The sequence below is a fragment of the Coffea arabica genome, chromosome 4e, assembly GCF_036785885.1.
Source record: "Coffea arabica cultivar ET-39 chromosome 4e, Coffea Arabica ET-39 HiFi, whole genome shotgun sequence".
Classification (NCBI taxonomy): Eukaryota; Viridiplantae; Streptophyta; class Magnoliopsida; order Gentianales; family Rubiaceae; genus Coffea; species Coffea arabica.
In genome coordinates, this window is record NC_092317.1 from 34,649,289 (window position 1) to 34,673,980 (window position 24,692).

The 24,692-nt window shown below is 39.5% G+C and overlaps 1 protein-coding gene across 1 annotated transcript; it reads left to right on the plus strand.

Moving 5' to 3' along the window:
• The first annotated feature begins 9,947 nt into the window (after positions 1–9,947).
• On the plus strand, positions 9,948–23,550 carry LOC140005590 (uncharacterized). Its single transcript, XM_072046597.1, has 2 exons — positions 9,948–10,451; positions 23,473–23,550. Exons 1-2 carry the CDS (start codon positions 9,948–9,950, stop codon positions 23,548–23,550), a joined length of 582 nt encoding a protein of 193 aa, XP_071902698.1.
• The last annotated feature ends 1,142 nt before the right edge of the window (positions 23,551–24,692 follow it).

The following is a 24,692-nucleotide window of genomic DNA, read 5'->3' on the forward strand; positions in this document are numbered from 1 at the left end:
TTATAGACATCATATGCTCTCTAAACAATAACGAATACAATTGAACTATTCAAACCCTAACTCAAAATCCACCAAAAATCATCAAAACTATTTAGATAACTAGCCTGGACAGCCAAGAATTTAAGTTGTTATACAAACATAAACAAGCTTAAGGGATAGAAATTGTGACAGCCCCACCTCCCCCTAAGGCGAACCAGAGGGTTCGGCGGACCGCCTGCCCAGCTCTCGCCTGGACTCAGTCGAACCTCAATCAAATCCGAAATAAAACCACAAGATCAAACGAGATAACAATCCAAAACTTAAAGCGAAACTTATATACATTTCTATCTCAAAAGAAAGTACAAATATCGAATATACAAAGGTTCTCAATTCGTCATACATCCAGCCTGTGCCAAGCACTAGGGCGAGAACCATTACAAAACACAAAACTAAACTAGGCTAACCTACACTGGGCTCTCGTCCTTGCTCGCATCCCCCTGTTAAGGAAAACAAAACTAAAGCGGTGAGCTAAAAGCTCAGTGAGGTTCCGAATACATATTCAACAACAAAGCCAATACATTAACCATCGATAATCAATAATTCAAGAAACATTTACAATGGAAAGTGATAATAACACATACATTAAAAGGATACGGGCTCACAGGGAGCCATTTGTTCGTTCGTTCGTTCATTCGTTCTCCGGTCATTCCCCTTATTCCTCCAATCATTTGAAAATGCATTTTTGTAAGTAAAACCCTCGTTCGATCGTTCATTTCATTCACCCCCTCCTGGACGTTGACCAGGCTCCACCAACCTATAAGGTAATACTCGAGTATACCAACGTTCACACCTAGGGTCACCATATCGCCCGACCGAGTCCGCTTCTAGCTCGAGTTGATCGGTAACGAAGGGCAGGGTCCAGTTCAGCCAAAAGGCTTACATCATGCACAACTAATGTATCAATCATTAAATCGATGAAAATTTCATGTTTCATTTAGGTCGAGCGCAATAAAGTACACGCTCACCTAGAAAATTCGTTTTGGAAATCATTGGAAACACTTAACATATTATCAAACAATAACAACAAGTCATGAAGTCAAGGAGAATATAACAAACAAGGAACACTCACCTATGTACGCAAAACAACGTGCAAAATATTCTTTCGGATATTATCCTTAGTCACCGAGAAAACCTAAAATTAAACGAGAAAGAATATTACAGCTCATCTAGTACAAACAATTAGGTGAAATCAAAGAAACTCAACAATTGATGAGTAGAACAAATAAAAAGACTTTAAAGTGAAACGAGGACATTTGGACCCGTGGACAAGAATAATTAGGGTTTCGTAGACCAAATGTAAAACCAAACTAAAGACAAGTCGGAATCCAACTAGATAGGCTAAGAAATACTGTTTTCAGAATCGTTTATATGGTTCAAAATCATCCCGTATTCAAGTAGATATTATACACTAAAGGTCTTAATGAAATTCATGAAAAAAATGAGGTCAAAATACCCAGGAAAACCCTAAACCACTCCTCTTTATTTGGGTAAGAGTAAGTACACATTTGGAGTTTTCAATTGAAGAAGGATCATGTTTTAAGATGGAAAACGGTCATAGTATTTGCCAAACGAAAAATATACAAGTTCAAATAGAAACTTAGCTCTCGAGCGAAAATTTGGGCAGCACGCCCTTTGTATTTACCTATTTCCCAGCCATTTATGGCTTCATTGTTTTCCTCAATCAATCCCAACATTACACACAACATAAATAGCCACTCAATAGGATCAATGTCATATGATTACCAAATCAAGCTAGGACATGTGCGGAAATGACGTTTAGGTTGGAAAACAAAAGGCAGATTTGCTGTTGCTTAGCGGAACTAACACAACTGAAGCGACACTAGTCGGATTGAGGTGAAATTTACACCATTTCGAAGCTAAGAGAAAGGGCTAAAATTTTGAAGAAGGCCACTCAGTCCAGTTTGCAATGTATCTAGGTCAAATTTACCAAAACAACTCCAGATTTTCCAGTTCGCAGTTCAACTAGCAGTCCTGATTCATTCAATCATATCTCAGCACATACAACTTCAATTCAAGTGATCCCAAAGCCATCTGAAAGCTAAGATACCAGGCTATATTTCTTAAGAAGATATCGACAACCAAATCAGTAGTATTCCCAGTCAAACTAATCAATTACAGTAGCGGATTATCAGTATCGAACAGAAACAGGGCAGCAGGGGTCTTTCGGTCTTTTCATAGGCTAAGTTTCTCCGATTAGGCTGAAATTTTGTAGGAAACTATAAAACATCATTCTCTACAACTTTTATGTTTTAACCCAAGGCTAATTCTACCACTAACTAGGAGAAATATTACCAGGCAGAATGGGGTTAATTGAAACCCTAATTCCGAAATTTCCTTTCAAAGCGGAAATTTTCCGCAAATAGCCACAATTTACGCACCCTAGCTTCATTCTAGATAATTCCCAACCATCATCCATGGCCAATCAATATTAAACATATAAAAACAGAAAAATCATGAATAAATAGAAAAATTCACCAATCTCAACCAAAATCATGAAATAGCCCACAAAATCACCTCTTAGACTACCACAAGCCACTAATTAAACATCATTAGATAGAAAAGAGAGGTTCCTTAGCTACTCACCTTATCATCCAAAGAAAGGAGACAACTTAGCACCTTAGTCTTCCAAACCACTTCACTAATCACCTCACAATCACTAAACTAAGGGTTTTTATGGAGAAACTTCAAGATTAATCGGTTGGTTTGTTGGATTGAGCAAGATTGGAGCAAGAAATTTGGAGAGGTTTTCCTTTCTTTTCCCTTGAAGATGGCCGGCCACAAGAAGCTTGAAATGAAGATGATTTTTGGTCAATTTTTGGTTTATTTGGTACAATGGTGAATAGTGGTCAAATGTAAGAATGCATCTCCAAGTGACACTTGTCACTCCAATTAATGCATGGCTATCCTTTTGTCCCTCTCACACCAACTCATTTAGTAACCTCTAGTTATCTCTTAACACCTGCTAAAATAAACCCGGTATCCAAAACTTAACCTAACTGGTAGAATTTTTCCGAACTTTCCGCACTAGTGGGTCCCACGTCCGGTATACGCTCTTAATTTCTCAAAAACTAACCGATACTAGAAAAATCATCGAAAACCTATATTTACTCATACAAAATACCTAGAAAATTTTCATAATAAAGAAAATACAGAATAACATGCAATTAATTAACATAAAACCTAGAAAATAAGAAAATGTACGGGTTCTCACACCCTCTCACCCTTAAAAGAATTTCGCCCTCGAAATTTTTACCTTCAGATGGCTCAGGAGTTTGTTGGTTGTCTACAGCATATACCCTTGCCAGTACTTTTGTTCAGTTCCCTCTTTCATTCGCTTGTTTTGATTTAGTGCCCTGCAGTTACTGGTACTACTTTCACGTGACTGTTTCCTCGGACAGTTGCTAACCTGGTGGTCACCACTTCCGTAAATCAAACACTTCCGGCCTTTCCTCCAACAATCACTCTCAGTGTGATTGGCCTTTCCACAGTAGCCACAAGTCAAGGAAGAAGCCACTTGTTGGCTTTTTTGAAAAATCTCCCCATGGCCTACTTGACTTCCTTTTGTAGATCCTTCATCTAACGCCCCTATTGTCCATGGTGGGTGGGACAAAAAGTTCACTTTCTGCACTTTTGAAGGGACTATCGATTCACTTGGTTCCTCAGTCACACTACCAGGTGTATCCCTTTTCCGATTTTGGGAGGCTTTTATCTGTGCTTTTGCATTCTTGATTCGTTGGGCTTTCTCAAAGGCCTCCGTAAACGTATTCACTTGAACCGCTGCTAGTGCTTCTTGAATTTCCAGAATCAATCCCTGTATAAATCGTCTTACCCTTCTCGGTTCCGTGGTCACTAATTCGGAAGCAAACTTGGATAGTTTGGTGAACTTCGTTTCATATTCGGCCACACTTAAGGTTCCCTGGCGTAGTCCAATAAACTCATCCTTCCTCCTTTCTTGGACTAAAGATGGGAGATACTTTTCATTAAATTCCCTTAGGAAGTTAGCCCATGTCCATACAATTTGTTCTCTTTCCCACTTTGCCTTAATCACGTTCCACCATGCTCGAGCCGGTCCTTCAAATTGAAATACCGCAAAGTTCACTTGCCTTTGTTCGGTATTGTTCAAAGCTGCAAAGATGTTGATCATGACCTCCAGGCACTGTTCGGCTACATCCGGATCAGACCCTCCAAGGAATTTCGGAGGAACAAACTTCTGAAACCTCTCAAGAGCCCGATCTTCTCCTATTTCAGGGTTCGGAGGTTGATTCACAGGTATTTGACCTTGTTGGTCCACCAACCTTGCTAAGATGTTTGTCATTTGTTGAATTGCCATCGCCATTTGGTCCCCGGCTTCAACCCTCGGTCCCTGCTCTTGTGCAACTGTTGTTTCCCTTTCCTCTCTTGGCTCTTGAGCTCGTTTATTCCCACGGCCACGTTCACGTCCACGACTACGTCTCCCGTCCATATATATGTTTTCCCTCTCTCTTTTCTTTTCTTTTCCCCCCAAAAAGGTAATTTGATTGGAGTTCGGGCCCGGTAGGGGTATGTGAGGTGGAAGGAATCGGATAAAGTGGAGTCTACGGTATTGGTTACTCCTTTAGCGTTGACGGAGTGTCAACTATTATTTCGATCAAGCTTCCGTGAAGCAAATGGGAATTTGGCTCCTGAGAGCCACCTGTATCCTTCCTATCTGAATCATTGTGTCTAACTACTTTACTTTACATCTGGCATGTGTACCTGATGTGTTAAACGTGAAATGCCATGATTTTACTGCTATATGTCTGGTACCTCATTGAGCGCAAGCTCACCCCTTTCTGTTACCTTTGTTTTCCTTACAGGGTTCCATGTTTTGAAACCAAGATTTTTTGGAAGAAAAGAGTTGAGCTAGTTGTAGGACTTCTTTTGATTATGCTCCTCTGTAACGGAAACCCTAATTGTTTTTTGTGTAGCGTGAATACTCTGGCTTGTATTTTGGTTCATTAGTTCAAGACTCCAATGTAAATATATGTATAAGTGTTTAATCGACATCCCGTACTTCCGTATGGTTTGGTAAGCTCTGTTTAACCCTTGGTGGTCTCTAATTGTTCATTTTTTTGTTGAGTTCTCACGCGTACTATATAGGGTTTGTGTGAATCGACTCCGTAATCCTGGCGAGAGTTGGGCAGGCGGTCCGCCGAACCCTTTGGTTCGCCCTAGGGTGAGGTGGGGCTGTCACAGATAGAGCGTCTCCAGGCTACTCTCCGAGACCAGGGAACCCAGATCCGAGAGCTGAAGGACTCGATTTTGGAGGAGTAGCAGCGGACTGAAGCTTTCCGCGAGCAGGCTCAGGCGGCGACTGGACGCCTTATGCGAGTGGTTGAGGATATCAGAGACTGGACCGGCCATATCCTGACCCAGTACGAGGCACTGGTGGATGATGTGATACAGGACTTGGCCGAGGAGGGTCAAGTGCCTGTTGCCCCTGACGTTCCTGGTGCTCCTGAGGAGGGTCCGGAGGAGGATCTTGAGGAGGACCCGGAGGAGGAACCGAGCGCATCCTCAGAGTCTGTTGGGTCGGCGTCTAGCCAGACGACTTGTTAGGATCGGGGATTGAGGAGATTTTTGTGGGGTAGTTAGGAACATAGTTGGACGACACGTTTTCTTTTGTTTTTGACTTTGACATGTCACGGTGGATGTAAATAGGGTTTCTTTTGTTCTATGTTCCTTGGCTAGTATAGCCTTTGGCTTGCCTAGGTTGGCATGTATATGTGACCTGTTTGTTATGTATATAAAGTACTTGTTTATTATGTGTTTTATTTCCTCTATTTATTCTTTTACAACGTGCGATACAAGTCATACCTTACTTTGTTTATATGTCTATAGTTGGTTAAATCCAAAACATGGAGGGTAGAAGAAGTCAAGCCAGGGGAACTAATCGAGGACGCGGTCCTAGTCGGGGCCGTGGGGTAGACAAGCACAGGAGCCGGTGCAAGAACCGAGAGAGGAGAGAGAGGCAACGATTGAGCCACAACCTGAACCTCAGGCTGTAGGGGGAGATCAAGTGGCAACCGCAATCCAACAAATGACTAATATTTTGGCCCGTCTAGTGGAACAACAGGGTCAAGCCCCTGTAAATCAACCTAGGGACCTCGATATGGGGCAAGATAGGGCCTTAGAGAGATTCCAGAAGTTCCTCCCACCTAAGTTCTTGAGAGGACCAGACCCGGAGGGAGCTGAGAAATGGCTAGAGGCCATTATCAACATCTTTGCCATTTTAAACTATACAGAGGATAGGCAAGTACAATTCGTTGTTTTCCAGTTTGAAGATCCAGCCAGGGCCTGGTGGAATGTAATTAGGGCCAAATGGGAAAGAGAGGGAACTGCATGGACCTGGTTAAACTTTGTGCAGGAATTTAACGAGAAATACCTTCCACCTATCGTCCAGGAGAAGAGAGAGGACGATTTTATTAAGTTCCGGCAAGGAACTTCTTGTGTAGCTGAGTATGAGACTCAGTTTACGAAATTATCAAAATTTTGCTCCTGAACTGATAGCTACGGAGCAAAGAAGAGTACGGAGATTTGTGCAAGGACTCAATGTGGAGATACAAGAGGCCTTGGCGGTAGCTCAGATTAATACGTTTACGGAGGTTCTGGAGAAGGCCCAAACGATAGAGACTGCTAGGGCGCAAGTGAGAAATTTCCACGTAAAACGGAAAGGGGTACCTAGTGGAGCCCAAGGGTCAGTGCGGAGTGATCGGAACACGCCACCCGCTAAATCCAGTCGTGGGGTTGGAGGTGGACGATTTTCGAGTGCATCTAGGGGAGGTGCTCAAAGAGGAGATGCCCAGAGGGGTGGCCAAAGTGGTAGGGGATAAGGTAGAGGCATTCCGCAGGGAGACCAAACCTCTACTCCCCGAGTAACATGCGGATATTGTGGAAAACCGAACCGTACTGAGGATGGGTGCTGGAGAAAGGCTCGGAAGTGCCTAAGGTGTGGAAGTACGGAGCACCAGATAGTCAACTGCCCGTTGATCAGTAATACTCAGTCGACTACCAGGTCAAACCCAAAGCCGACCAATGTCGGAGGGACCAGGTCGAGGGTACCAGCCAGAGTGTATTCGCTAGACCAACAATCCGTGCCTGAATCAACGGAGGTAGTGGAAGGTACGATTCCTGTTTTTCACCGGTTAGCCAAAATTTTGATAGACCCCGGTGCCACTCATTCTTTTGTTAACCCTACATTTATGCTTGGAATTGACATGAAAGTTGAAAATCTACCTTATGACCTAGAAGTAAGAACACCTACGGGTAATCAAATTTTACTTGCAAATGAGGTGTACAGAAATTGTGATATTTGGGTTGGCGAACGGAAATTAGTAGTCGATCTCATTAGTCTAGCCATTAAGGGGTACGATGTCATTCCAGGTATGGATTGGCTAGCTCATTACCATGCTCGGGTAGATTGTAGAATGAAAGTGGTAGAGTTTTGCATACCAGGTGAGACAACTTTGAAGTTAGACGTGAGGGGTATGTTAGCCTCATCTGCGCTCATTTCGGGAATAAGGGCTAGGAAATTGCTTAGTCGTGGGGCGCACGGTTATCTAGCTTTTCTAATAAAAACTCCGGGAGAGAAGATTAAGTTGGAGGACATGCCGGTAATCCAAGAATATCCGGACGTATTTTCGGAGGAGTTGGGGTCATTGTCACCTGAAAGGGAGATTGAATTTAAGGTTGATCTAGTACCCAAAACTACTCATATTTCTAAAACCCCTTATCGAATGGCACCTGCTGAGCTTAAGGAGTTAAAAGTGCAATTACAAGACTTGCTAGAACGGGGATTCATACATGAGAGCGAGTCACCATGGGGAGCTCCAGTGCTATTTGTTAAAAAGAAGGACGGGAGTTTAAGGTTATGCATTGATTATCGAGGACTGAATGCAGTAACTGTTAAGAATAAATATCCTTTGCCCCACATCGATGAATTGTTTGATCAGTTACAAGGGGCGGTGGTGTTTTCTAAATTGGATCTGCGACAAGGGTACTATCAGTTGAGAATCAGAAAGGAGGATGTGCCAAAAACGGCGTTTAACACTCGATATGGGCATTTTGAGTTTGCGGTAATGCCTTTTGGCTTAACCAATGCCCCAACAGCGTTCATGGATTAATGCATCGAGTGTTTAAACCTTACTTGGATAGGTTTGTAGTGGTGTTTATTGATGATATCCTAGTATATTCGAAGTCAAGGGAGGAGCATGAACAACACTTGCGAATAGTGCTGCAAACCCTAAGAGAGCACCAATTGTTCGCTAAGTTCAGCAAGTGTGAATTTTGGCTGGAAAAAGTGGCGTTCCTAGGTCTTATAATTTCAAAAGATGGGCTTGCTGTAGACCCGGCGAAAGTAGAAGCTGTAGCCAAATGGAAGCGACCAGAGAATCCCACAGAGGTGCGAAGTTTTCTAGGTTTAGCAGGGTACTACCGCCGATTTATAAAGAACTTCTCGAGAATTGCGGGACCCTTAACTAACTTGACAAAGAAACAAGGAAAGTACATCTGGGACATTAAGTGTGAGAGTAGTTTCCAAGAGCTTAAGAAGCAATTGACTATGGCTCCAGTGTTAGCTTTGCCCAATGGGAACGATAGCTATACGGTTCATACCGATGCTTCAAAAGAGGGGCTAGGGTGCGTGTTGATGCAAAATAGGAATGTGATTGCCTATGCGTCTCGAAAGTTAAAACCTCATGAGCAGAACTATCCAACCTATGACTTGGAGCTTGCAGCTATTGTGTTTGCCTTGAAAAATGGCGACATTATCTATACGGTGTGACTTTCGACATTATCTATTTAACAAGAGTCTTAAGTATCTGTTTTCTCAGAAGGAGCTAAATCTAAGACAACGTCGGTGGCTGGAGTTCTTAGAAGATTATGATTACACGATTAACTATCATCCCGAAAAGGCCAACGTTGTAGCAGATGCTTTAAGCCGAAAGGCTCAACTAACAAGTTCCATGGTGAGAGAGTGCAGCTTGTTAGAAGATGTATGTGAATGAAAACCTCGTTTGGAACCAAAGAAGGTGATTTTTGAAAATATTGAGGTGAAATCGACACTAGTAGATCGGATCAAAGAGGGCCAAGTGAAGGACCCAATGGTGCAAAAGTGGGTAGAAAAAGTGAAGAAAGGGGAGTTGTCTAACTTTAACCTAAGTCCTGATGGAATCTTAAAGTTCCAAAATCGTGTCGTTGTACCTAGGGATGAGGAGTTAAAGAGGGAGATTTTGGAGGAATCTCACCGCTCTTGGTATACGGTGCACCCAGGGAATAATAAGATGTACCAAGATCTCAAAAGTCTGTATTGGTGGGAGAATATGAAGACGGAGATTGCCCAGTTTGTACAAAGGTGTCTTACATGCCAACAAGTGAAAGCTGAGCATCAAAAACCGTCAGGTCTGTTACAGCCTTTAGAGATCGCTGAATGGAAATGGGAGCACATAACGATGGATTTTGTATCAGGGTTGCCACGAACACAAAAGGGGCATGATGCGATTTGGGTAATAGTGGATCGATTAACTAAGACCGCACATTTCCTGCCAGTAAATATGAAATATTCTTTGGAGAAACTTGCCAAACTTTATATGGATGAAGTGGTAAGACTACACGGGATACCAGTAAGCATTGTATCCGACAGAGACCCTAGGTTTGTATCCCGATTCTGGCAGAAATTGCAAGAGACTCTAGGAACTAAGTTGAATTATAGTACAACATATCACCCGCAAACTGATGGACAATCTGAGAGAACCATTCAAACTCTTGAGGATATGCTGAGAGCCTGTATTGTGGACTTTGGAGGAAGTTGGAGTCGATACTTAACCTTGGTTGAATTTGCATATAACAATAGTTATCATTCCTCTATTCAAATGGCCCCATATGAAGCCTTGTATGGACGACGATGTCGATCCCCAATCCATTGGGATAAAGTAGGAGAGAAAAAGATTATAGATCCGGCTACAATACCATGGGTTGAGGATGCCTACGAACGGGTAAAGGTGATCCGCCAAAGACTTCAAACAGCCCAAAGCCGACAAAAAAGTTATGCCGATCATCGGAGGAAGGATCTAGAGTTCGAGATAGGAGATAAGGTGTTTCTTCGAGTTACCCCATTGAAAGGAAAGATTAGAGCAGGAAAAGGGAAAAAGTTGCAATCACGATACATAGGACCTTTCAATAAACTCCAGCAAATAGGAAAGGTGGCTTATCGACTTGAGTTACCAGCTAGTTTGTCTCGGATCCATGACGTTTTCCATGTTTCTTTACTTAAGAAATACCATCCAGATCCGACTCACATTTTGCCACCAGAAGATGTTGAACTCGACGAGTCCTTAACCTATGAAGAACGATCCATTCAAATATTGGATCGGAAGGTGAAGGACCTGAGAAACAAGCAGATTCCATTAGTAAAAGTTCTATGGAAGCATCATGAAGTGGAAGAAGCAACCTGGGAACTAGAAAAGGACATGCAAGAGAAATATCCCGACCTGTTCACGACAAAAGGTATGAATTTCGAGGTCGAAATTTTCTTAAGGGGGAGAGAGTGTGAGGACTTGTAAATTCCTCATATATTTCTTGAAAATTCCCTTTTATTTGTGTCGCGCCCCACTTTTCGAATGAATTGTGATGATGATGTGAATGTGCGAAGTGTGGTGTGAACGTGTGCAACATGAAAAGTAAATAGGCCATGGGACTTTGGAAAGCGACGATTTGGCCAAATGAAAATTTAAAAAGGGTTTTTTAAATATGAAAACGGAGTCGCCACTTGGTATAGATTTGGGGTGTACCAAGTCACCCAAAAAGATGTTTTTAAAAAAAACAAAGTAGCAAAACCCTTTTTAAAACGACTCCTAGTCCACGTAAGCCAAAGAAAAAGGTTCGGGGGTCACGTTTGACAAAGGGGAAGGCAAGGATAGAATCCAAGGCACCCCTTTGACCTAGCCAAGGCTAGTTGCGCGACTTAAACCAATTTTTCCTAGTTTTCTACCCAATGTATGTTCGCACGTTGGATATGACTATATGAATGCAAAACAGAAAGAGAAATGCAATCCTAAATTCTACGATGTCTCTCGTGAGGCTTTTGGTCCCAAACCACATGAATTGTGGCGGCCAACAAAGGAAAACCTCATAGAGGTCGATTAATGCAAATGAGACCCAAGTGTGCAAGTGTGAAAGTGTATGAAAGAAATTAAAAATCCAAGTGTTCGTGTGCAAGTGTATGAAAAGGTGCACGTGTGCAATTGTATGAAAATTCCAAGTGTTTGTGTGTAAGTGTATGAAATATAGTGATAAGTGCATATAGGTGTAATTAAATGCAATTTTGTGAAGTAGAAATCAAAATGAACAATAAGGAAAGGAAAATGTGAATTGAAAAGAATGAGTGAGTGACAAATGAGAATGAATGAACCTAAGGGAATGCATCAGGTCGGGTATGGGAATGACTCCTAACTTGTCGATTTCGATTTTCCCTTTGATTAGAAGGCAAAACTAGCGTGCTAAGGCTATCGAGTAGCCACACTCGCTCGTTTCCCTTATCAGAAGGGGACCCTCAAGCAAATGGACCCTACAACTATCATGATATGCAAAAATCCTAAAATGAAGGGAAAGGGGGTTCGAGGAGCATGCCAAGTGATAAAACTAAGAAAAATGCATGATATGTGGTGAAAAAGCAAATGATATGCTAATGAGGGGAAATCCCTAAGGGTCTAGCGTTGGACTAGCCCATTCTATGAATTCCGACCAGCGTTGGACTAGCGGAAACGTACATTCATCCATTCCATTCATTCATGGCTAGGAAAGCAAGTAGACATGCCAAAATACTCGTAAACACATAGCACATAGCATTTAGCATGCTCGACTAGATGCAAGAGCCTAATAAAGCAATTAAACATGTAGCAACAAAAACAAGCAAGCAAGGGGAAGGGGAAGTGGACCAGATGCTCTCCGAGCCCTATCTATTACAAGCCAAGAGGTGTACACATACCCCATAAAAGCATAAAGGGGAAGGGGAAATGGACAAGATGCTCTCCGAGCCCTATCTATTACAAGCCAAGAGGTGTACACATACCCCATAAAGCTTAAATAAAAGTAAAAGCAAGTAAATGCACGCAAGGAGATAAGGAAAGCGGAGTAGGCATGCATATTCACATAACACGTAGGAGCACGTAAGGTCAAATGTAGTGCAAATGAGGGATAGAGTGTACCTCCCTTGAAATTGGGGCCCAATGAAGTGAAATCACTTATTTATCCTCCAAAATAAAAGAAATGGTCAAGGCACCAATTTATTTAAGAAAAATTAAAAGAAATGTGCAAAGCAAAGCTCACTTGACCATAAGGTCCCCAAAGTCATGACTTAAGTGCAATTGACAAAGCATGGTAATTAGTTGAAGCAAAACAAGCAATGAATTGAAAAATTAAAATTTCCAAGGACCAAATTGCAGATATTAACAAGGCACTCAAGCTTAATCAAACACTTTCAAGAACTTCAAAGGTCCAAGGGCAACGACAAAAGCAAGTAATAGCTCAGATTACAAACACTTTAGAACTTGAATGCAAACGATTGAAAAGCAAACGGGTCTTTGTAGCATTTGCTGCAAAATCTCATGGACTAAATTGATTAATCCTTCCAATTTCTGGGTCATAGTGAGTCAAGGAGAGACTTGGGGGTTGGAAGTGCAAATTTGAAAAACATTTGCATGCATGCAATTCACAGCTTTTCGGCCAAAACAAATAGAAGCCATTTCTTTCGGCTATTGCTACTGTGCAAGCTTCCGCAACTTCAAGCAAGTTTCAGTAAACAAAAAGCACGCAGCATCCTAATCTCTCCAATCAAACATGGCTACAACCCAACAACAATAGGATTATGGGAATACTTTCAGGCCAGTTTCAGATAAAAAAGAAAGCAAAAAAACTTCTGCACAAAACAAACCAAACTGCTGCATTTTTGTTTTTAGGCTTGCGGCAATTTTCCAGCCGCAACTCTACTCATTCTATCATGCAAACAGGTTCGTCATATAGTAGGTTTCTGCCTCTCCATCATCGACTAGATATACAACTTTATTAAAGGGTGGAAACAAAGAAGGGGGGGCTGACCATTAAGGGGAGAAACTAACAGCAATAGAAGAAAGAAGAAAATTTACTGCCGAACCTTCTATAGTTCTGCACTTCGCAAATTCAGCTTTCAAGCGCTCTCAAAACCAAACACAACTACCCAAACCTCTCACTTCGCATCATGAACTTGCAGATTTAGGCACCAAGGGTCGAACGACAGTCATGCAAAAACTAAACAATGCAAGGTTTACAAAAATTTCTGCAACATTGAAATCTTAAGCAATGCGGTCCGCCACTTAGCATTTCATTCAAAACAAACGAAAAACTGGAATCAAAATATAGAAACACCAGGCCTTGTTTTTCATGTTCAATACAAAGATTCAAGAAAACATGCAAATCTGGAAAGTAAAACAAATTCACAGCAAACGGCACTCTCTAAACCCCAAAGATAAGACCTTATGCGTTCTATCATCAAATCCCAACCACAAATGATGCATTTCCCAGAACTCTCTAAACCATATTTGTCAGATGAAGTGCAAAAGGAAAGACAAAATTGACTCCAGATTTTAGAAGCAAAAATGGTAATAAAAAAACAAGTGCCATCAGCCCTGGCTATGACCGACAAAGCAAACAGCAAAAAAAGAAACAACTTTGGTTGATGAAATGGAAATGGAAAATGAATACAAGAAGAACAACGGACTGTCTCTCAATACACCCAAACATCAACTTTACTTCAGTAATTCAACCTCTAAACGCAAGTGAAAGCCTGAGATCTCTGGTTACACTGACCAAATTCCATATGAAAAGAATGAACGAGAATAAAGGTTGAAGACTACCTGTTCCACCTTTGGACTTGAAGCCCTGGTTCGATGAAGAGGTCAATCACTGACTCCGATGAAGAAAACTGAGATTGGATTTTGTATCTTGAACCTCCTCTTCCTCGGATGAAATGGCTCCTTCCACGGCTCTTCTTTTCACTTTCTCTTCCAGTTTTCCTCAGATTTTCGCTCCCTTTCTTACAGCTTTCCAAAAATTCTCTCTTACTCTCTTGTTTTAGCCGTCAACTTCGTCTCCCAACTCTCTCGCTCCAGTGTTTTCTCTTCCAGATTGCGGCCGTCATTTTTGCTCTCAAACCCTCCACTCTTGCTTGATTTTTTCCCTTTTGCTCTCGGCTCTCAAACTCTCAGCTTGTAAACCCCAGAAAAACCCCCTTAGCCTTTCTTCCTTCTTTGATGTTTTTTCGTCTCCCCGTTGGTTCTCAGTTTTTTCTTTTTTCCGTTACTCCAATCCCTCTCCCATTCGCTTAGGCTCTCTCCCAGAAACCTCTCTAGCCGTAATTCTATCCTTTTCACTCAGCCCCTCCTCAGAATTTTTCTCTTAGCTGTTTTTGTTTGCCTTCATCCGAGAACCTCTCCCTCACTTTCTTTTTTGTTTTGGTTTTTGGTGCTTGTTCCTGCTAAAAACCTCTCCTTTTGCGGCTACCCTTCCTCTGTCTATTTATATCAGCAAAACCAACCCTAAAACAACTCAGCCCTCTTGCCATATTTGCAGCTAAGGGCCGCTAAATCCTTTGTTTGCAAGCTGCGTAAAAAACGCAGCTTGCAGCCGCGTATCATCTTTTTTTTTTTTTTTTTTTTTTTTTTTTGCTTTTAAACTTAATAAATACAGAATATAAATAAGGATAATAATAACAAAACGAAAAAACCATGTAATAATAATAAGAATGAAAACAAATGAATAAAAAAACAAACTAAATAAATAAAAACCACAAAAATATCCATTTTTCAAATTTTCTTCATTTTTCCTTTTTTTCTCTTCTTTTTTCAAAATAACTTAATAAAAATAACTAAAGTGCAAAAAGGTTGAATTTAAAGAAATAAACATATTTTTGTGAACAAATTTCCCTTTTTTCCCTTTTTCCCCTTTTTTATGATTTTTCTTTCTTTCTCTCTTTTTCTTTTTCTCTTTCAACAAATTCTATGATAAAACTTAAAAATAAAAATAAAACTGGAAACTAAAAACTAAAAATGAACACGACAAATAAAAAAACTAAAAAATGAAATTACACCAAAAATTTGGTGTCTACAATTTGAAAATTATTTGGCAATTATTATTCTACACTATCCTACTACTCAATCACCCTAGAAAAGTGTCAATGATCATAGGAAATTAAGGTTTTCCTTTCCGATTTCAATTCTTGATTCTTATTGAACGAAACGTCTAAGTTTTGAACCTTAGTTGATTTTCAAAGTTCTTAAATCAAGTTTTATCACAGATTTGGACTCCAAACCCGAAGTACCACCCAGACGCGAACATTAGAGGCACTACTTTTGGTGAGTGCTTCCAAATACCTGATTGAACTTGATATTTGTGATTTGTCTTTGACAAATGTGATTACATGATATATAAGTGATTTGACGGGGAAAGGGTGTACTTTATCGCACTTGCCCTAATGAGACTTGTACTTGTTTATCGATTTCAATTGACTTGCTTTACATGTGTATGAATTATATCTTGCCTGGAATTCCAGAAACCCTGTGGCTAGTTAATCGAGTCGAGCCGGCAAGGGCCTGGTCGATTAAATAACGAACCCTGGGTAACTAGTAATGTCGAGTGGAGTGTTATCTCCTCGGCTAATCGGTATACTCGAGTATTACCACCCGTGTTTCGTGAGGCGTGCGGGCCCGGAAAAGGTGGTTGATCGGTGGACGGATACTGGCGTGAAGTGGGGTTTTCTTTCTGGACTAGTTATTACTTGAAAGTTGACGGAGTGTCAACTACCAATCGATCAAGCTGGGATGGAGCCGAGACATGAGCCACTGTATCCTTATGTGTGAATATGATCAACATATTCTTGATTACCTGAAGTATTATCTCTTTGATTGGACTTGTTTGCTCGCTATTTCACTATTACACTGTTATTACTTTGTTTGATGGCCAATTTGAGATTTGGAACTTCACTGAGCTTTGGCTCACTCCGTTAGTTTTGTTTTCCTTACAGGGGTACGAGCGAGGCATGAGACGTGTAAAGACTAGCGTAGTCTAGTTATTTTGACTTTTGACTTGTACTCGCGCTATTACTCGAATAGAATGTTTTGTATCTGGATTGTATACACTTTGAACCAGTTTGGGTATATTGAGGTTTTGTATCTTGATTGTGCATCAATGTAAATTATGAGCTTGAATTGCGATGTTATTTATGGTCCTCGGATGTATGCACGTGATACGAGTGAGTGAATCCTGGCGAGAGTTGGGCAGGCGGTCCGCCGAACCCTTTGGTACGCCTTAGGGGAAGGTGGGGTCGTCACAAAACTACATTAGTTCTTGGTGCTATCTTCATTTGTTTTGGTTCAAATTCACCCAAATCAGTCCTCAAACGTTCATATACAGGGAGTCAAGTCACCTAGGACCATTGGATTTCAAAATCTAACACAAACATGCTTAAGAATGACCATAGCAGTCTAGCCATCAAGAAAACCAAAACAGACCATTAATGGTCCAAACCACCATTTTACTTGCTCAAATTTCATTCCAACTCACACATGAGCTTAACCAATGTCTAGCCAAGTTTATTAGGCTTGATTAGGGTACAATTGAACCACCAAAATCAAGGAGAAACTGCGAGGACCCGAAAATTTTCTTATTTTATTGTATATTACTAGCTTACTTAAATATTTATTCATCCATTTTCTCCGAATAATTTATTTCAACCCTTTTAGAACCATTTACATGGAACTATGACTTGCATATATTTTTAAAATGTTTCGTTAATAAATTTAATTTTTGAAAGCTCGTTTAGTGAGAATAGTGAATACGCGTTTGGAGGTAATAATCGATTCGAGGGTACAATATGCTTGGAAATTAAAGACTTATACATTAGTCTTAAAATAGTTATTTTTATGTTCAAGTACTCAAGTATTAGTTAGTTATACTGTCGTTATAAGAATTCCTTAGAAATTTCGCTCTATCGCACACAAATCAGAAGTACGCGTTTCCGCACGCGCGATTATTTGAGGGACATTAGACCTTTATTTTTAGACTATTAAGAGTGAATAATAATAGTATGAATGCAAGTGCATTAAAGGTTTAGTGTACAAGTGAAACAAAATCAAGAGGAAACAAGCACGAAACGCGCACGCACGTGCATTAGTCTTAGTTGACCTTTTGAGTAATTTTGGTCCACAAATTCTTAACTTTCCTTTAGAAGCTAACTACATCAGATTTCACTCCCTCTCACACCCTCAAGCAGCCGAACAACAAGGAGGAAGAAGACCCAAAATTTTCTTCATCTTATCTCACTCAAACTTACACCAAACATCTCAAAATTTTACCACAACTTGTAAATCACTTGGTGATCATCTTAAGCTAAGAAAGGAGCTTCCCTTCCACGGTTTTCTTGAGCTTCAAAGGACTGAAAATTTCTGGTTTAATCATCTAAGGAGGTAATTAACGATCAAACCCTTGAATCTTAGTTTATGTAAGTTATATTGCACTTAGAAGCTTGTAGCTTCATATGGGTAGCTTTGGATTGTTGGAAATCTTGTGAGTGGGCTCTATGAAATCCCACAATGGACTTGATGATCTGATTTGATGAGATTGGATGTTAATTGTGTTGATTAAGTGTTAATCTAGTAGAGATAAGTGGTAAAAGTGAAAAGAAAATCAAAGGAAGTGTTGCATGTTGAAGGGCCGAATCTGTCCTGTTTTTGCCGTGCCCCTTGATGCGAATTTTTGTGGTTAAATTGACTTAATTTTGATGTAGATATGTTGTATAGGTTGTATGGAAAGTTTACATAAAAAATCACTTGATTTGGTTAGGTAAATGTTTAGATTTCGAAATAAGTTCATGGCTGGAACGTGTGTCTGGAGTTCCTCTGGCAGTGATTTTCAAATGACTATAACTCTTTGGTCCGGCGTCAAAATCGATTGCCGTTTGTGGAATTAGAAACTAGACACTTCCATTTTTCCAACGGTATAAAATGTATCCTCTGATTCCACTCGAGTAAACCGTACCAGCCTTTCAAATTCACCTTTCCTGTTGCTCTACTGTGTTAGAAAACTGGTACTATGCTGCGACTTGTTGCTCGATTATGAGCTAGTTTTGGATAGAATTTTAAAATAATTCCTTCTGAGAAATTGTAACCTTATGAATGTGGTTTCCAACGCCACTAACCACACCCAATTCCAAGTTGAATTGAGTGAGTTGTGGCCGAATTTCAGAACTGCATCAGTGATTGAAAACCCTAATTTTGGGCTAGCCAGTGGCTCATTTTGAATTGAGACTTGTTATTTTGAAACTCTTGGTGTTAATCACCTATCAAACATATTTTAGATGTTTCTTAGATATTGTCTTCACAAATGAATCATGTTTGAGATGTTGTCGTTGGCCAAATGTTTGAGAAAAGGAAAATTAAAGTACAAGGCAGATTTGCCTTGGAAATTCTTGAAACTTTAGTGACTTTGTTAACTGATTTTCCGTATGAATTTCTGCATGAAATTTGACAGAGGAATAACCCTTATATGGTAGTATAATACTACCAAATTTGGTGCCATTCTGAGTCCATTTCGATGCCCAACCAAAGCCTCAAATTCGTGTTTCAAATCTGGAAAATCCTTGTTCAATGAGGAAATTTCAGTAACTTTGGGCCGCTATATCTTGGTGCTCAAAACTCCGATTCTTGTTCTACTTTTATGTTTTAAACTTTGATTGTAACTCTAATTGAGTTTCAAATTTGAGAGGCTAGTTCAAAGTGTGTGAATTTTGCCGAATTTTCAAAGTTGGCCAAAAACCAACCCCGAAACTGTCTTAATAGCCCAAGTCAGCAACTTTAAGCCGAAATTTGAGTGTCTTCCATTTTGAATCATGGAAAAGTACCTTCTAGGAACTTTTAGTACTTTGGAAGTAGTTTCCAACGGTACCAAGTTTTCCAATTTCTGACCTAAGGAGTGCAAGATATGATTTTTCAAATATTGCTCCTTGAAACTGAAATTTTCGAACTTGAGGAGAAATGAGTTTTTGGAAAACTTTTCGCTACCCTTTGATAATGATTGATCATTTTCAACTCAATTTCATGAAGGAAATCAGTTTTTCTTGTGTTAATAAGACCTCACTTTTGAACCTTTATTTTGAGTGGCTAAGGTTCTCGGTTTGAGGTATTGACTAGTCTAAATAAGTGTAACTCCTTTCTTGATTAATACGTGATTGTGAGTGAAAAATACTTATTAATTGTTCAGGTGCTCAAGGAGATTTCGAAGGGAATCTCGGTGCGGACACCTAAAGCGTTGTTCGCTCACTTATTTTGAATCGGTGAGTGTCAAGTGCATTACTTGTTGTGTTTACTTGATTTATCTGCTTATATACGTGAATATCACTTGACGAGACGAGTGTGTACTTTATCGCACTCGCTCTCCTCTACTCAAACCTTACTTGCATAAAACTTGATTTTTAAAGTCGATTAGAGTGAATCTCATCGGCAAAATATACTTGTTTACGTGTGCATGTCGTGTGTTCGTGCGTGTCATGTTGTCAAGCGGAGTGAACCTCCTCGACTTATGGGGACGCCCAATTCTCTTAGCCAACCTTACAACTCGATCCGGCATGGGATTGGTCGAGAAGCTTGATAAACCAAGAGAATAACAAAAATACAACTTGATCTTTTGAGATCTTGTTCGGCATACTCGTGGAGTGTCACCCTTTTCGTGCGTGTTCTTAAAAACAACTTGATCTCTTGAGATCTTTTTTGGCATACTCGTCGAGTATCACCTTTTTTGTGCGTGTTTGGTTACGGATCCGAGAGGGTGAAATGTTGGCCGGATGAAGTAATAAGTGGAGCTTTTACGAACTTCAAAGGCTACCCAGTTAATGGAGTGCCAACTCGTGGAGGTAGTGGATCGAGCATTGGCAAAGCAAGTGGAAATTAGCTCCTGAGAGCTCCTGTATCCTACTCAAGTGTGTTTAATTGTTTATCGTGTATTACTTGACTTTATTGCTTTATTTATGGTATAAATGTTACTGATACTTGAACTACGTGCTTGCATGACTTTCTTGACCTCACCGAGTATTGGCTCATCCCATTAGTTTGTTTTCCTTAACAGGAATCGGAATGGAAGAAATTACGAAAATGCCATCTTGAGGCACTTTTGTAATAGTGTTTTGATTGTAATCGACTAGAAACTTTTGGATGTTGTATATTTTGGGGAAAGTGATTGTAAATTTGAAATTATGATGTAAGACTGAATATTTATGTATGGAAATGACTTCGTACCTTTATTCCGACTTTCATTGTTAGTATTAGACTTTAAGTTTGAAATGGAATTGTCTCGAATCTTGGCGAGAGTTGGGCAGGCGTTCCGCGGATACCCTTGGGTTTGCCCTTAGGAGAAGTGGGGGCGTCACAGAAACCCTTCCTTCTAATACCGGTCAGCCAAGAAAAAGAAAACAGTCCACAATTTCACCTATTCATCCAACCTTCATCCTCTCATGATTTTCACTTAAACAACATATCAAGTGTTAGATCTAACTCAAAAGGGGTCTAAAACATGTTAATACTTCATAACAACCATGAGCAAAGTTCAAGCATTTCATCAAACACATGGTAGGCATACTAACTAACTCAACTACCACTTGTTTAATTCAAGAGATTAATTCCAAATCTTAACCAAAACAACTTGTAGTTTGCCATTAAAACTTAAAGTACATGATATAACACCATAAAACTATCATTTAAAGAGAAGCTTGAACCACCAAATCAATCCACCCAAAAGAAAGCTTCAAGCTTGAAACAAGCACCAGGGTTGGAGGAAAGTTTCTCAATTAACTCAAGATCTTTCTCTTTAGGTTTTTGCTCTTGATCATCTAGGGTTAGAATGCAAGAAAATGGAGTTCTCTCTTCCTTGACAAGCCTCAAGGGTTTCGGCCACAACAAGAAAAGAAAAGGCCAAAATGAGTTTAAATTGTCCTCTAACCTTTGGTCAAACAAAATACTTGGCTAGGGTTTGGCCACATAACCCACTTCTTGTCCACAACTTCTCTTAATTCTTTGACTAATGATGTTACCACCCTTTCAAATGTACCACTACCTATTTAACACCTCTAATCTCTCATATAAAGTCCTTACCACAAATAAAAATCACTTGGTAAAATGTAAGTGGTGAAATAAACTAAAACCAACTCAAAGAAATATTTTTATTCAAGTAGAGGATATGAAATGCAATACAAGGGAATTGTTGTAACACGTGTAGAATATAATACAAGGGCATGTAATAAGTGGTTTAAATCTTAAGGCAAGGCATGTAGTTTAGTGAAATTGTATTTTAAAGTGAGGGTTCTCACACTCTCTCCCCCTTAAAGAATTTCGTCCTCGAAATTCTCACCTAGATTACTGAATAGCTCAGCATATTTTACTTGAATGTCCTCTTGAACTCTCTCGAGTCCTGTGGTCACATACTATAGTAAAAGACTAGCAATACAAAGCCATATTATGAATAAATTGAGGTTCCAAAACTTTATTTAGAACATGCATCAATTTAAAGTTTTATACCTGCATAACCTATCAAAATATAATACTTGCTTGTTCCAATCAAGGAGTAATCCTCATGTACTTACTAATCAATATTGCAAAAGTCATTTAGAGTACAAGAGTATCACTTATAGTCAAAAGTTTGGAGAAATTAGAAAAGACGTTCAAAATACAAAGTTGGAAATTATCCGACCTAAAATGATTTGAAGAAACTCATTTCCTTTCATTTAAGTTCAATTCCACTCATAAACCAACCTCAAAATAGTTTATCAACTCCAATCCTAAAGTTGGAAATGAAAGTACGAACAGTCCTAGGAAAACAGAAATTTTCTAGTTTTGCGCGATACCATTTGAAAAATCATATCTCAAGCTTCTTAAGTCCAAACGTTATAAACTTTATACCGTCAGAAAATAGATTCAAAGGGTTACAACTTTCTAGAAGGTACCATTATAAGATCCTATCCACAAGTCAGTCAAATTCCAACCTAAATTTTCTGTTTCACCCAGTAAAAGACAGAATAGGTATGCAATTTCAATCAATTTTGTAAAATGACAGATATTCATGAAAATTGAGAACAATGTTGAAATTTTCACAGTTGATAATACTCTGAATCTGGTTTCAAATACAAAAAACAAAACTCAATTCTGATTTTTTTCTTCATCAAGATATAATAGGTTTCCTAAAACTGCCCAAGGTTCCCTGCGGACAAATTTTCAGTGGCACTTCCTTTATTTTCACTAATTTTTTCCAGCCAATTCAAGGCTTCATTCTTCCCACAAAACAGCTTCAACTCAAGTGTATATATATACCAAGCCAACAATTCACTAAATCAAGCATATAACCATCACCTACTCAAGTTAGAAAATGAAACTCTGAGTTGAAATTCCTAATCACAAGCTGAAATTTTCTTTAGGCAAGTCAAACTAGCATATAAAAACTAGATATTTCACATAGCAAAGCTATCAGACCATGGCCAACACTTAAGCATGATGTGTGGGTAGAAAATTCTCCATAAAAATGAAAATTACCACAACACTACTTCAACCCATGAAATTTTCCATAAAGCTACCAAAATTACAACCTTAATCCACTAGTTTACATATATTGGAAGTAGTTTGCAAATTGGTTGGTTGAAACTCAAGATTCAAACACAAAATTGAGGTTAGAGTTGAAGGTCTCTCTTTGGTTTTTCTTCTCTCTTTGTTCGGCCAAGCAAGAGGAAAAATGAAGACAATTTGGTCAAATTTTTTATTTAGTCAAGGTGAAGAATGTGACACAGACTTTAATCTTGATAAAAGAAGAGTTAAAACTTGGTTACTATTCTTGTTAGTTCTTAAACCCATACACTGTACATTGAATAATTTATTCCTTTTGAATGACAAACAAAAAATCTTCACTTAACTTAAAGACTAAATTATAGCAATTGACTCATGGACAAGGATCCAATACTGCCCAACCACCAATATTTAATAGCACTTATTAAAATAGCAGGTACCAAGTCCACTGTTCCTAACGGAAATACAGCTTACTACATAAAATTTCACTACACAGAGTCCAATGATCACAACTATTTCAGGCAAGACCTCACTAATGGCTAACTTGACTAGGAATGTCTTGAGATGCTATTCGACTAGGCAAATGCACTAATTCAAACTTATTCCGTACCTCTTCTGGAATCATTTCACATTTCTTTTTCAATTCTCTGTTCTAGTGCAGTAGTTCAATTTTCTCCAAGTATTCTTGTTCCCATCGTCCTTCCCAGTGCTCAGTTAATCTCTTTTAGAACTCTACTTCCTAGCGAATAATCTCTATTTTCTTATGCAGATCAGTCAAATTTGTCATCTCGCCGATTCACTTAACTCGATGACAGCTTGCCAGGCAAATCAAAAGAGCAGGAAGTAACTCATTACGATAGGAAACTCTAGTCATATAATTTTTAAGTTTATTCACTTCCAATCCAACCACGAGGAATTAAATTTAGCTATTCTTAAATGAGATAGACAAGACAGTAGGATACATTTAGGGCAATATCTCTAAATACTATGCCACTTATTCTTATTCGGAGATTTTAACACAAGGAGTATCCTTACCACTTATGTACATAATGAAATCCTAAAGTATACTTCGTATCTCAAAAGTTCAACACCCCATCTCAAGCTTTTGGATACAGGTATAGAACCTAATTCTTTTCCTCAAACGCCCATACATAATTCCAAAACTCTCAATCTCAACATGGTAATAATCAAGCCAAGTCCATACTTTGACATTAGTGGATAGGTGTCAAGAAAGTATACGTAAGGGTAGTTCGTCGAGGACCAAGCTACAGGTATCAGATATCACAAGAGAGGTGGAAATACCTATATAGTTGCAGTTAATACCGCCTCCCAATCCAATAAACATTGATCAAGTCCTCATAGTCATACGAGAAGGAAACAGGTCTTCAGTGCAAATTTCTCGACGTAAACTACAATCTAGCTATCGTCTATTGAAACCCTAACCAGACTATGACTAGATTAGTTTATAATAACCTTCCAAGATCCATTCCCTCAATCAATCCAATTATTAGGTCAACTGTTAGAATCTTCCATGCCTTGACTTTTGCCATCAAAACTTCTCATGTGCAGTCAAGATACAGACCCTTATTCTAGTGTTTTCCGCTTTTTGGTACTCAAGTACAAGAATCCACAATTAGATAATTCACAACTCGAGCTGGCCGGTCCCAAGAGTAAATCACCCTTATTAGAGATTCCTACCTGACATATATATCTATTTCTCCCAAATACCATGATAAAGGGTTTACGCTTCTAACTGTCATGATTCATAGCTTACGCCCAAGGAGAGCACCTAGTCCTTTTCACTTACTCACATAATCGGGACAATAACACCACTCAACCCCAAACTGACTCCGCGCAGGGACCATGCGAACCAGTAAAAATATTTTCCATTCTTTCAAACCAGTTCTCGGCAGCTTCAGGATCTGGTCCTCTAAGAAATTTAGGAGGAGCGAACTTTTGAAACCATTCCAGGGACCCATCTTCGCCTAC